The sequence below is a fragment of the Aptenodytes patagonicus genome, chromosome 3, assembly GCF_965638725.1.
Source record: "Aptenodytes patagonicus chromosome 3, bAptPat1.pri.cur, whole genome shotgun sequence".
Classification (NCBI taxonomy): domain Eukaryota; kingdom Metazoa; phylum Chordata; class Aves; order Sphenisciformes; family Spheniscidae; genus Aptenodytes; species Aptenodytes patagonicus.
The window spans coordinates 66,046,509-66,060,941 of NC_134951.1; the positions used below are offsets into that span (position 1 = coordinate 66,046,509).

At 51.7% G+C, this 14,433-nt stretch overlaps 1 protein-coding gene across 1 annotated transcript; it reads left to right on the forward strand.

Moving 5' to 3' along the window:
• Nucleotides 1-1,267: 1,267 nt before the first annotated feature.
• Nucleotides 1,268-3,834, forward strand: TCF21 (transcription factor 21). The gene is made up of 3 exons (XM_076335500.1): nucleotides 1,268-1,290; nucleotides 1,659-2,111; nucleotides 3,745-3,834. Exons 2-3 carry the CDS (start codon nucleotides 1,662-1,664, stop codon nucleotides 3,832-3,834), a joined length of 540 nt encoding a protein of 179 aa, XP_076191615.1. The 5' UTR covers nucleotides 1,268-1,290; nucleotides 1,659-1,661.
• The last annotated feature ends 10,599 nt before the right edge of the window (nucleotides 3,835-14,433 follow it).

Consider the following 14,433-nt stretch of genomic DNA (forward strand, 5'->3'; position numbering starts at 1 on the left):
CCTTTAGTCCCCCATGTTCAAAACTCAGGCTGCTGGGGGACCTGTTGGGTTTCAGGAAGCATGTGAGGAGGGAAGGAGCTACGGGAGCAAGTTCATGCTTCACAGGCCTCTTTGGGCTCCACATGTGGGTTTAGGAGAAGATTTTATACAGAGAGGAAGAAGAGCTAGGCCAAGGTTAACTGCTTTTAAAAGCCTGTTCTGCAGAGACTGAATACACATGTGCATAAAGATCGTAACTGCAGCGGACGTCTGCTCATTCAAACTACACAGCACCCCGCTCATTCACACTAGTGGTAAAACAATTGGGAATGTTTGGCTTCAGTGGTTGCAGAGTACGGCCTGATGCCCTCACTCCCACCGCTCCCACAGAAGGGGCCTTATCTTGTCTCTTTATTCAGGCAAAACTCCCTGACTTTTGAGCATGCACGAATCAGCAGACAAAGCGCTCCACGGCTACAGCAGAACCAAACGCTGACATCTGCTCTGCAACAACAAGCTGAGAAAAAGGGGTTTTTCTGTGCAATCTCTACCATACAGTAACACCCCGCTTTTCCTTCATTTCAGTGTACACCCTGGACGCCCCATCTGCAGCCACACTGACCCTCCCCGCTGGCACGGTGTTCTTCCTTGGCTTGGTGGGTCTCTGCAGACCACCAAGATCTCAGCCGCACGGCACACCTGCGGACGGGGCAGCCTCCAGGATGCTTACAGCTGGGGGGAATCAATGAGTGAGAGGGGACCGGGACTTGTCGGAGGTCACCCAGGAGGGCTGGAAGAAGTCAGATCCTCCTGCCTCCAGCCCCTGGGCTGTGACGGCAAGGTCCACGCTGCTGGCCGGGCAGCGGAGCGCTCCCTTCCTGGAATACACTAGTAGCTGGACAGGATGCATTCGCAAATATAATCATCCACAAATCTCCCCCAGATTAGGTTACAGGACAGCGTTTCGACAGCACGCATTACAAAGCTCCCTGGAAGGCTTGGCTGGTGGATCTGCTGCTCTCTTTCTGCTCATGACCCATTTTGGCTTTCATCAAGAATCGTGACACCAGCTGCCTGGGTCATCAAGGAGGCAGGGAGGGGCAGAGCAAGCCTGGGCTGGAAAGGGAAGTGGGGAAGGAGAAGAGGAGGAGGAGGAGGAGGAGGAGGAGGAAGGGGGAGGATAGAAAGACCGGGGGGGGGGGGGGGAGAGAGAGAGAGAGTTGCTTTGCTCCAGTTGTGAAGATCTGAATCCCAGTTCCGAGCTCTCGGCAAAGGCTTGCTGGGATACCTCATTCCCAGTCCCGTGCAAAGGTCTGTGATTGGGGATGTGGTGTGCTCAGCGGGCAGGGCCCCTCCCCTGGGCTGGATCCGCCTCTCTTATCCCCCAGATAAATTACTAGTGTCCTCACTAAATTCCTCGGCTTTCTCTCTCTCTCCCTCTCCCTCTCCCCCCCTCTCTCACACACGCGCACTCCCTCCCTCAAACACGGGCAAAGCGGGGTTGGGGGGCAGGAGGGCAGGGATCCTCTCTGGACTGGTATCGCGCCTTAGTGCTGGGGGGGGGGAAGGGGAGGAAAATACTGGCGCCCCTTCTCTCCTCCGCCGCCTTGAAGTAGATTTGAGGAGCTGCCCTTCCTCCCCCCCTCCCCCCTTCCCGCTGGTCCTTTGGCATCTTCCAGACCATGTCCACTGGGTCCCTCAGTGATGTGGAAGATCTGCAGGAGGTGGAGATGCTGGAGTGTGATGGCCTGAAAATGGATACTAACAAAGAGTTTGGGGCGTCCACCGAGAGCAACGAGGAGGGATCCAATGGCGAGAATGGCTCCCCTCAGAAGGGGAGAGGGGCCTCGGGCAAGAGGAAAAAAGCTCCCCCCAAGAAGAGCCCTTTAAATGGAGTGAGCCAGGAGGGAAAGCAGGTCCAGAGAAACGCTGCCAACGCCAGGGAGAGGGCAAGGATGAGGGTCCTTAGCAAAGCCTTCTCCAGGCTTAAGACCACTCTGCCCTGGGTGCCCCCAGACACCAAGCTTTCCAAACTGGACACCTTGAGGTTGGCCTCCAGCTACATCGCTCACCTGAGGCAGATCCTGGCCAATGACAAGTACGAAAACGGCTACATCCACCCAGTCAACCTGGTAAGTCATGGCTCGCCGGGGCCAGGCACTCTGTGTGCATGTGCATGGGGAGAGGCAGGCGAAGAGCTGGGACGGGGCGTGTGCGGGGAGAAACTTTGCGCTTCTCACAGTCTGGTGCCAATGGGGTGGCAAGGGGTACTTGTGCGAGGGGACAGGCTCCCAGCTGCCCTCCTGCCCTGTGCCCCGAGAGCTGAGCATCCCGGGCCCCATCCGCTGCTCCTGGCAATCCCCCCTAGGGGACAGGCAGGGGCCACGGTGGCCTCAGATAGGCAGGGACAGGCTTTTCTGCCCCAGAAATGCCTGAGAAACCTCAGCAGGTTGATGGCAGCTTTCTACCTGCAAGCAGGCGGGTATAGGAATTTGGGTAGAGAAAGGTATGTTTTAGGAAGGACCCAAGCCAAGGACCCAGGATTTATTCTTATCCCTCCTCTCCATCCTGCCATAATAATCCTCAAGCCTTAGCTTTTTAAAGACAGAGCTCTTGGGGCTCTGCGCTCAGCTGCTTGGATTTGCTGGGTCCAGGATGTTTCTCCTATCCGTGTAAACTGGCAAAGCAGAAATAAATACCAGTGCGGACTCCCCAAGGGGGGTGTCTGCCCCAGGCACACTCCACAAAGCCTCCCTGGGCTGCACGGTGTCCCTCCTGCTGCTCCCACCACCCACAGAAAGTTTTCCGGAGCAGCCCGGGGTCTCCCCGCCATACCCAGCCGCCAGAAACATCCAGTTTCCAGCTCAAAAAATGTGTGCAACTGATGCAAACCAGGGGTGGGCTAGATCTGCCTGGGCTCTTTTTAGACATACAGCCTTTACGTTGCCCCCACGTGCGGACCCCGCTGGATAAAAGGATGGCAGAGGGGATCTGGGGACGTTTCACTGGGGTCTGGCTCTGCCTTTTGAGCTCTGGACTCCGGGGGAAAGTACCTTACCCACTGTGCCATCTGATAAGGGCCTGGGAGATACTTTTTTGCCTAAGAACAAAATCCTCAGCACAACAACATGGGGAAAAAAAATAAAGTAAAACAAACCCAACACCCAACCCAGACGTACACCACCACCCCCCGCACAGAGGCGCACCAAAGCTTGCCCCCCGAGCCGCGGGAGGCCAGGGAGGGCGGCCGGGGGCTGCCGGGGCCGCCGGGCGGCTCCTGCGCCCGGTGAGCGCGGCGGCTGCGGGCCCGCGGCGGGGCGTGAGGCGGCTCCCGCCGGGAAGAGCCCCCACGCCGGTCACGAGCAAACGCGGGGGGCGGCGCGGCTGCGGCGGGGTGTCCGCGGCGGCTGTGGCGGGGGGACGCGGATGTGCCGGAGCCGCCGCGGCTCCCTCCCTCTCTCCCTCCCTCCGGCCGCGGATCGGACGGGCTCTGTCGCCCCGGGGACGCCCGGGGGGTGCCGTCCGCGGCTGGGAGGCGAAGCGGCCTCGGTCCCCGGCGAAAGGCAAAAGGGTCCTCGCCGAAGCCAGCGGCGACTGCCCCGGCCCGAGCGCCGCTGAGCGCTGCCAGAAGCGGGCTCAGGCGGTGGATGGCGGGCTCGATCCCCCGGGGCGCTCCCGAGCCGGACCCGCTGGCGACATAAGGGTTGCAATGTGCATTTTTCCGTGTGTAACCCCCTTCCCACCCGTGTCTTTTCCTGGCTACAGACTTGGCCTTTTATGGTAGCCGGCAAACCCGAGAGTGACCTGAAAGAAGTGGTGAACACAAACCGCTTGTGCGGCCCGACGGCATCCTGAGCCCCGGCGGCCGGGCCAGCACCGTCCCGGCGCGGCCGGGGAGCGGGCGGCGGGGCGGGCAGGGACACGCCGCGGCCCCGCCGCTGCCCCGGGCCCCGGGCAGAGCGACGGGGAGAGCCGCTCTCCCGGCGCAGAGGAGACCGAATGTGCCCTAGCAAAGACTCCACCCCGAGAGATCCCGAGTCTATTTAACTTTATTAAATGCGTGTACAGTCGAGTGTCCTGCAACAACAGCCTTGCTGGTTCAAGCGCTACTAGAGAAAAGGCAGAGATCAAACAAAACCTACCACGCGTGTATCTTTTGTCTGAGACCTGTGAAATATGTAGATGCCTAGAAAAACTGACTTTGACAGTCATCTCTATGAAGTAATTCACCCCAAAGATATATAGATATATTTTCTTCAAGCAGGTTTTGCTCTATTTCTGTGAATAAACCTTCCTTTCCACTGAACACGGAGCGGAGTAATGTTCGTTTCCGACTCTCGGGCTCGGCGGGGGAAGGACCGCGCCTCCGCCGGCCTCCGGCCGCGCTCGCCCAGCGGGCTGCCGGGACCCCGCCTCTCCGCCCCGGGCCGCGGGAGGGCCGTTTCCCCGGAGCTAAACATTTGGAACAAATCCCTGGGGGTGGGGGTGGCTGGGCCGGGACCTGTCCTCGCCGCGGGAGCCCGGCCCGGCCCCGCAGCCCGGCGCCCGGGCGCTGCGGGAGCCGCCCCCGCCGCTCCGCGCTGCCCCGCACCGCTCCGCGGGGACGGGAGCGGTTATCTATTGATGAAGTACAGTCGGACGTAGGATCCCCCTCTGGCCCCGGTCCTCGGTGCCGGGAATTTTTAACTTAAACATCTCCCCACTATCGATCAGCGCGCCCGTGGGAGATGAGGCTGAGATAAACAGGAGTGCGGGGCGCTCCCCCTGCACCGGCAGCGGCCGCCGGCAGCTGATGCGCCAGATCCCACCGCGCTGTTTAATGTTTCGGGGTTATGACCGCACTGTTTACAAGACGTCTTCGGTTATTTATACTGTTATTATTAGCAGAGGGGCTTTAAATTTCCGCTTCACTTGCTCTTTCAATACCGTCCCCCGGTTCCGTTTGATACCTGGGTACTTTCTGGAGGAAAGCAGGAGAGGGGCAGCGCTCTGCTCGGGGGCAGCGGGGGCTGCAGGGCCGCCCCGGGGCCGGGGAGGCGTCGCGGCCGCCCCCCGGGCCCAGCCCTCCGTCCCGGCCGGGTTGCGGGGGGCGGCGGCGGGGACCGGGGCGCGGTCACAGGCAGCGCGGGGACCACGGCCCCTCCCGGGAGCTGCCTCCCCCCGGGGCACCCTCCGCAGGCCGGCGCTGAGCCGCCCCGGGCAGCCGTGCAGGCTGGATTATGTTTCTTCTCATACCCCCCTTCCCCCCGAGATAACGGGGTGAGGTAGCGCGTCCTCCAGGCGACCCAAATTCACCGGTCGGGTTCATGCGTGGGCTAGGTTTAATTAAAGCAGCTCGCTGTGAGCCGAGGGCTGTGCAAACATCTCGGCCCTCGTTATGGAAGGGGCCAGGGCCTGCTGTGGCTGAAGCATTAGGCTTTTGAAGCCTAATGCTTTTGAAGGGGAGGGCTGTTTAATTTCACTTTTTCACAGCTTTATCCCCACCCTGCACAATTAAAAGCAGACCTCCTCGCCTGGCCTAACCACGCGCAAGTTCACTGTCGCGAGCGGGGCTGCGCCAGTTGACACACGCAGTTGACACACACGGGCTTGACTGACTTTACTGCCGAACACACCACCTTGAGCAGCCAGAGCTCTTGCTGAAGAGATGAGCAACCCTGGTGAGCACAGCTGAAAGGGCTGATCTCTTCGCCCCAGGCATTGGGACGTTCAGTGGGAACTGCTGTTCTCTTAAAGGGAGACAGAATAGAACCCTCCGACCTTAAGCGAAGTGCAAGTGACTGATACGGCAAACGCACAAATATCGTTTTAACCACTGAATTTACCCACTGAATTGAAATCAACCGTTGGATTTAACCACGCAAAATCTCGACTTAAATCCATACTAACTAATGCTGCTCAAGACTCACAGCAAGGTGCTGTTTTCCTTCCAGAAAGCAGAAATCGATAGGCGTCTGAGATATGCATAAAATTGAGTTAAATTCTGAATATTCTCACACAGGCTTCTTTGCCACCCTGCTCTGCAATGCTTACTCGTTGCACACAGCATCCTTCCCACCGTTTTGAGCTAGCCATGTTCACTCTTCATTTGCCCCCTGAAAGACAGCATGGAGAAAGAGAAGGGAGAAATGCAATAGTCCCCCGTGAAATGTGAGGAACACAGCTGTAACCATGTGCCAAAAGCTGCAATGTAAGCGGAACGGTAAGAGGAGGCTGTAGACACCGTTATTTCTCGTGCTGCTATTCACTTCAGCGCTGTAGATTGCAAGCCTCCCAGGGACCGAACTATTCCTCAAGCATCCTCCACCTTCCTCAGTCCTTGCCTCTGAGCAACAGTTCAGCAACAAACAAAAGAGCAAAAAGCAACAAGCAATAAACAAAAGCAACCGGCAGTACACAGAAAGGTAAATAACGGCTTTACTCTGACTGTAAAGCAATTAGTGGCTTTATCTCCATTTTGAAGACAACAAATGTATTTTCCAGAGGCATTATGTGACTGGGAACCCTTGGTCTACTGACTTCTTGTGTAAGGGCACAGCCCTGACAGCATTGGCAGTTGGCTTCGACAGCCCAAGTTTCTTAGATGAATTAAGAGTCCTACCATGTATCTCAGGAGAACAATGAATGAAATCATTCTTCCCCTCTGCTGAGTGCAATTTTACAGAAAATCTTTGCAAACAGAAAATGTATGTTTAGTCTGACTGAAGCAATTGATGATTTTGAAAGGAACTCACGAATGTGCTAAGGGAAAAAAGGGAACCGGTTTAAATATCGATGTCAATGATTTCAAAGAAAATATTTTGTTTGCTGTCTTGCTTTTCTGTACAAAGTGATGCATTTTAATATTTACCGAAATATAGTTACACCCCTTGTCCATGTGGCAACAAAGCTGACGATTTATCTTTCTGTATCTACATGGATGTAGATGCAGCTGCGTGAGTGTCTGTATACATTCCCTCCTAATAATGTTTCAATTCATTGCCTGATTTCAACTGAATTTGACAGAGGTCTCAAAGATAACTAAATTGCTACAACTTTTTTTTTTTTAAACGGGCAGCTGAGAAAAGAAAAAATCTTTAAATTCTGCAACTAAAGGAAAGGTTTCAACATGAACTCAGCCCTTATCAGATACCAGAGCATACAGAGCAGAGTGCCAGCTGTAGATGAAGCTTCAAATGCTGCTTCAGTCACGGGATACAAGTTTATAGAAAACCTGCTTATGGACCTATGTGTTTTAAGACAAGAACTCTCTAAAAATAGTTTAGTCCCATCTGATTTTAGTACTATTATTCTTTTTTTTTTTTGAAGGAAACCCAGTTCCACCCAACTGCTTCACGACCACTTTCAGTTCCGCTAGAGACTAGAGAAATCCTTTATTCGCAGAGCTGCGCGCAGCCCTCGGGCTCCGGGGTTTGGTGCTCATGTTGTACTGCTTAGCAGCAGTTTTCACAGTCCATAAGGTCTTTAGGAGCAAGCATTTTTCCATCCCTTACAGAAAATACATTTTAGGCTTATCTTATCCTCTCGCCGGGATGGAAATCTGCCAGCCTGAAACATCAGCATAGCAAGAAAGCCACTTTGCAGACACCTGCACAATGCCTTGCTGCCCCGGGCACTGACTGGGGCAGCGAGGCCACGGTGATGGTCGTGCCCCCAGGCTGCAAGGTGCACAAGGAGAACATATGCTTGATAGCTTATTTTTTAAAGTGCCTCCAAGGTCGAAGTTCCCAGCTCACCTTGGAAATAAAAGACATAGAAAATCTGTGTGGTTTCTTCTGTAAGGAAGCTGGTTTGAATTCTGGATATAATGACAGGATCACAAGCACAAGTTTCTTTGAAGCATTTGTATTGGTAACCCCACAGTTGTGTCTGCCTGGAAAAACGTGCTTCCCTGTAACTGAATCGCATATATTTTTCAAAAGGTAATATTTCCCGAAACACCATCATTGCCATTTGTTATTATTTGTAGTAAAAAAAAATAAAATATGCAAAGACGTTAGCTAATTGCAAGTAATAAGCTGCCTGAAAGAGACCAAAACTCACATATATCTGGTGTACAAGTGGAGGGTATAATCTGATACAGGTGCAGGGTATTTTTAATTTCTGTCTGGATATCTGCATGTAGATTATCACTCATAGTCTCTCAAAAGGGACAGGTTTTCAAAAGAAATTTCAATGGCATTGAAATGAAATTCAATTCCAATGAAATCGAAATTTGTGGCAGCAAACAGCAGAGCATTCTGTAATTTCCATGTATATACACACCTAGAAATACCTCCATACAGAATTTCTCTCAACAGCCAGCGATTCAAATTGCCCCTATTCATTGCTAGCCGTGTGGCACTGACTATTCCCATATTAAGGCTGTGCTGCCAAATGCAGGCCCACAGGGTAAATACAACTTTGGGCTCACTATTCGGCCGCGGCCTGCTTCATGCTCTTCAGCCCAGTGTGCTTCATGGATGGGAAGCGGCACAACCAGTAGCAAAGGCTTTTTTTGTCTCTAGTGCTGCAAAGCTACTGGTGTGTTATGGCTTGGTGAATTTCTGCAACCCTGAGAAGATGTCATAGGTCTGACCTAAAACTTATGCTCCAGGAGGGATGGGAAAAAAACATGTTGGGGAAAAAACCATGATGGGAAAAACCCTTTGCAAGAACTGCTGCCGGCAGACTGCAAACCCAGCAAAGTTCTGCAAGTAACTGATTTTTCTTCAGTTCACTTCAGATACTGGTGTATCTGAGCTAGCTGTATAAAAATGACTTTGAGTAGGCCTAGGCATGCAGTCATTGCATTTCCGAAATGCGGCGTGGACATACCCTAGGGTCACAACAGTCCTGAGATGACGCATTTTCTTGCCTTAGGGTTTTGCCCTTAAACTGAAACGTGTAAACAGACAAAATGCGTTTTCAAGCCAATGCGCGTGCGTGCACACAGCTACACCGTCCTCGTCCTCATCCTCGCATGAGGAGTGGAGAGATCCAAGCCTCCTTGCAAGGAAAAAAAAAAATTGTAACAAAAGCAGGAGAATAAAAACCAATGCAAATCCTTCCTTCACTTTAAATTGCAAGAGGCCATTTTCCTTAAGCAAGGAGAAAAAACCCAACCCTTATTTACATCTCAGGCTGCTGTGTAAACTATAAGACCATATCCGACTGTAAATACGGATTATCTACACACTCGAGTTTTCTCTCGGTTGTTTACATGCTGTTTAAGAAACAGGGATCAGAAACACTAGGGAAAAAAGGGAAGGGTACAGCTACACAGCCAGGAGACGAGGAAAGGAGGAAAAAGGCATAGAAGAATTCCTCTTCCTCTGACTACTACTGCTCAGTCCTTGTGAAAGGACAGGCTGGGGAAGAGAGCAGCTCCATCACAGCCGGGTGGAGCCAGACCACCGGGGAGATGGAAACCGGGAGGTTGAGTGCTGCAGCTGCCTACTCTGGAAGGAACATCTGCAAAATCCTGCGCAGCAGCAGCAGGGGAGGAGGAGCGGGCACAGACAGGGAGCGTTCCCAGGGATGCGCTCACACAGATAACTGTCCCACTGGATGGCTTCCCAGGCTGCTGCAGCGGGAGTTCCTCCCCGATCGTGGATGAGGCAAAGACCATCGTGTGCGACAAGCAATCCAAGTGTCAGCACGGCCTCTTGCTTCAGCATCCTGTTTCTTGTGATGCTTTTTGATGGCCGAGCTGACCAGAATGGGAACAGTTCTTCCTCACCGATAACGTTGTTTTGTTCTTACATAGGGACTTTTATACCACTGGCACCTCAGAGTCAATGCAGAAATTAAACAGAAGATGGCAGTTACGTTGGAGCATTTGCCGTCACCTCATGACCAAATGTTTTTCTATAGGAGGTCGCTATCATTATACAGATGGGAAGAAAAAGAGGCGCAGAGCTGACAACTGACTGGCTGAAGGTTTGCACGTAAGATTGGTATAGGCTTAGGGCGCCAGCTCTTCTGGTGTACAAACTTACGAGCTGTTCTCCTAGGCACGCTGAAATCACCAGGGATCTTTGCTCTTTGAATTCAGTACAAAGATAGGAATGAGAAGGGTGTAGGGAAGGATCCTCTCTCTCAGGCTGTATATCTATACCTACACTTGCTAGTATAGATAAAACAGGCTATGGACCATTCTCTGACTCCGACAGCCAGTGCTGTGGCCGGGGTCACATCCACACATACCTGCATTTTATTCCACTCTCACCAAAGGGTAAGAACAGTCCCTGGCACAGGCTATTCCCAAACCGTGCTTGGACACTTTCTGGGAGAAAGTTAGTCGGACAGGCCAAAGGCACGCCAAGGACCCTGCTAACAACTAAGCACTCTGAAAAAATAAGCCTTGGCCTTGTTTTATTTATCAGTGCCACTGCAGCCTTAGAAGCTAGAGTGATAAACGTACTTGATGCCTTTGTCTCACTCTGGCCTCGTGCTCTTCTCACTTGTTTTCTAGATCAACCTGCTATCTTCTTTTACGGGCCCAAAATTCTTAGTGGGGACCCTCTTTGCTATTTGTATCTCATAACTAATATATATTAAGACTAGAGGTCACTAGAAGCAAGAGGCCAAGTTCAAGAACAAACATAACACGAGATTTAAACATTATATCCTAAATTATGACATTGAAAACCCCTGTTCATTTGTTGCCCAACTCTACTAAGCTCTGCAGTACCTTTTCTACCCGAGTTGTGAGTTCCCTGATGCCAAAATTTGACATATGCCCTCAGAGTCTCTCTTTCTTGCCATCGCCAAGCAGCATCATGTTAACCTCATGCCAAGATCTGGAACTGAGATATTCCCCTACTTAAGTCCATGGGAAGGCTTCAGTCAGTCAGTGGGTGCTGTCTGTGCATGCTTAGCAGCTTTCTGCTGGGGTAGGAAGCAAGCTGGCAAGGTGAGCACCCCCAGATTGCTCGGCTACAGCTACACGTAGCGCAGCAGGGAGGCTGCTGAGGAGCCAATGTTACTATTTTCCCGTAAACTTTTCTCCCCGATTTCCCTCACACTCGGTCTTCTGATTCTACTACTTTCACCATGTTTCTCTATTAATGCCAACAAAGGTCGGTATGCATAGTCTGTAAATACCGTTCAGTTGTAGAGGCTGAAACTACAGATACGTATTAAATTATTTTAAAGTTTACTAAAGAAAAGCCTCATCCTGATCATTTGACTTTTATTTTGGGGTACTTCACTACCATTTTCTTCATATGCTTATATTATATTAAAAAGTATATCTAGCTATATGTATTACACAATATATACATACACACACTATGTAATATATACACACTATATAAAAACATGGCATAAATATTTACATACTATATAGTATCTATATTTTTTATATAAATACAAATATATAAAGTAATATATATTACAAAATTAAACAGAATGTTTGCATACTGTGGAGCTGCTTTAAGTGCCACTTACAGCAGGGAGGTAACAGTTTAACAGTGCTGGCATGAGTTATCATCCTGTACACCATCAGAGAAGTGTGAGAAGGCACAGTTGAGTTTACAGCTTCGCCTGATAAACTAAGCCCTGGAGCGAAGGATTCCCTCCCTGGCTGATCTCCTGCCGCAGGTTTAAGCTCGTTCCCTGCTGGCTGCCAGCCTGGGAGATGTCTCATAATTAACCTGCAGTATCATATGCGTGTAGCTGACGACCATTCCACACAATGCCATTTCTATGGAATGAACGTGCGAGATAACGGGTTGCTCCTAAGTACCTCCGCTGCAAACACAAATACTTCAACATAGTCTTCTTCACAGAGCCCATGGTAGTTAAGACGCAGCTGTACAAAACTCTTCATCTAGCCTTCACTGTGGGCTGCCTCAAGGGTCCATCCGGCTTTCTTCTCTCTGCCCTACACTTTCCCACAGTCTACCTTGCACTGGATCTTACCTGATTGAAAATTAATCCTGTAAAAATAGAAAAATCCAAATAACCAAGCATTTGCTTCAGTTTGATGAGTAATTTTTTTACGGAAACCTGCAGTGACAGCTGAATAACAACATAATGAAAGTGCATCTTCGTTCACTCTCACTGCTGTAATTACAGAACAAAAATACGTGCAGTGTCCTGAAGTTTGGTTCTCCTTATTTTTACTGCGCTAGTACTGATGGTCCCAAGCAGCCCACGATTCCACACTGCAGAATGTGCAAGCACAGGAAACAGCCTCCCCACGCCTCCATCTCCTCTTCACTTCCCAAACGAGTGATTGAGAAACAAAGGCATAGGAAAACGAAATCACATAGTAAGGAAGCGACAGTGTCAGAAATGGCCTCTGTGCCTTCCCTGTTTGATGTCAGTACAGCATCTCATAAGTTAGAACAAGCAATAGCAAGAGGCAGATGAGGACACAGTTCCTGCAGGTGGGTAATCCTTAGCATCTCAGTCATACTAGTGGAAGAAGCCACGGAGCCAAGTTAGAGTTGCACGGAGGGATGGAGACCAGAAGGGGGAGAACATAAGGACAGGATAACCAGTTTTGTAACTATTTCAGTGTGGAATAAAGTTGCAGGTACATGCACATCTTCACCCAGATGCGGTGGATCCGTTTCGGTAACAAGCCGCAGGGTGGCAGCGCTGCCGCACGCTGCTGTAAGGCCAGCCTGCTAACAGGGAAACAAAACCGGCATTAACGAGCAATACTGTCACTAATGTACTCGCAGCTGATTTGAAGTGAGAATCTGAAGTAATTATTCCTGACAAGTGAACCTAGTAATGCATTTCAAGGATTAAATTGAATCTAGCAGAGGAAAACATCCCAACTCTGAAGACTTCAAAATTTAAATTTCATACTGCTCCCTCTATCCTAATTAAAGCTATTCTGCTATCACTTCAGATGCGGAAAGTACATAATTACAGAACTTCAATTTAAAAAAATTGTCAATCCAGTGAATACTACACACACATAAATATACATATATACACTTGTCATATAAAGACCGATGTGTCTTTATAAACCTGAAGTCGACCTGACAACTTCATTTCATTTTTCAGTCTGGGTGCTGGGTCCTTAATTGGCCGCACTGCCGCCACACTCATTTGTTCCTGGCTTCCCAAGTGAAGCACAACAAACAGCTCTTCCGAGAGAAAATAGAAGTATAGCTGAAAGGCAGTTCATCACAGGCTCGGCTCCCGACAGACAGCATAGGTGGGACAGTGCCAAATTTGGAGGACCGTCCTGGACAGAGAGAAGCAGTGCCATCCCAGCCACCCCCCCAGTGTCCTCCTGTCCCCTTCCGTCTCTCCTCAAAGCGTGCACCATGCGCTCACTTTGCAAAGATTAAACAAGCTGCATATTGGAAGAGTGCAAAGCAGCAGTCTTACTTTAGTCATTTTAACATGAAAACCACAAAAAAATGCTGAGGGCCACACAGTCCTCAGGGGACTTGGGAATATTTGAGGCTTCCCAGTCACCTGCTCCTGTCTTTGTTTCACTTAGGGTCAGTAGCCTGCTCACACACCAAGGTACCACAGTTTACTGCCGTGGACTATCCCTTCAGTACCAAACAACGTTGCTTTAAATTTAAAAAAAATCTTTAAAGCATTTGTAAGACAAGAGGCAGTGACCAGAACCCTGCTGCAGCACAACATGCGTGTTTGCAGCAGCAATAGCGGCAGCATCTTGTTGCTGTGAGCCCTAACTAACGGTTGCTGGATTGCATCAAGATCAGCGCTGACCACTTGGTTCGGTCCGAGAGTGCACGTGGAGCAGCCAAGCCAGCGATGAAGACGCATGTAGCAAGCTAAAGAGGTCCGAGGTCGAGTAGCCTCACAGAAACACCAGATACGTGCCATGAGCGTTCACACCATCTGACCTGCAAACTGGATCTGATCTCCTGCCCGTTTGCTGGCAAAGGCGCTACCTCAAACGATGTGGTTGGGATCGAGCCTGCATCAGTTGGCCAAAAGCTGCTTACCACGGGCCCACCGGCACCCGGCGTGCAGGCAGGGGCTTCCAGGGCGGCCCACAGCCAGCCCTCCCGCTGCACGGCCGGAAAAGATTCACCAGAGAAACTCCCCGCCTGCTGCGCGGCCTCGGCAGCTCCCTAGGGAGCTCTGAAGCAACGCGGCTGCTCAGGGGGAGTCTGACGACGGGCGCCGTGGCGCAGCTGAGGGTGAAAGCCTCGCTGCGCCCGGCCGGGGGCGCTGAGCCGGCGCTACAACAGGCGGCGGGCACCAGCGGGCCCCAGCGCGGGTGAGCGGGGGCTGGCGCGGTAACTGCCCGATCAGGCCACGGCGGGGCGGCCCGGAGCCGCCCGCCCGCCTTCCCCGCCCCGGGCGGTGCCGCCGCCCTCAGCCCGCCGCGCCTCAGGGGGCGGCAGACGAAAGCGGAAGTGCGCTGCTAGCGCGGCCCCCTTCCTCCCCTCCCGCCGCTGTGACTTCCGGCGGCCGCTCTAGCCGGCGCCGCGTCTATGCCCGCGGCGCTGGGGGATGTTTATT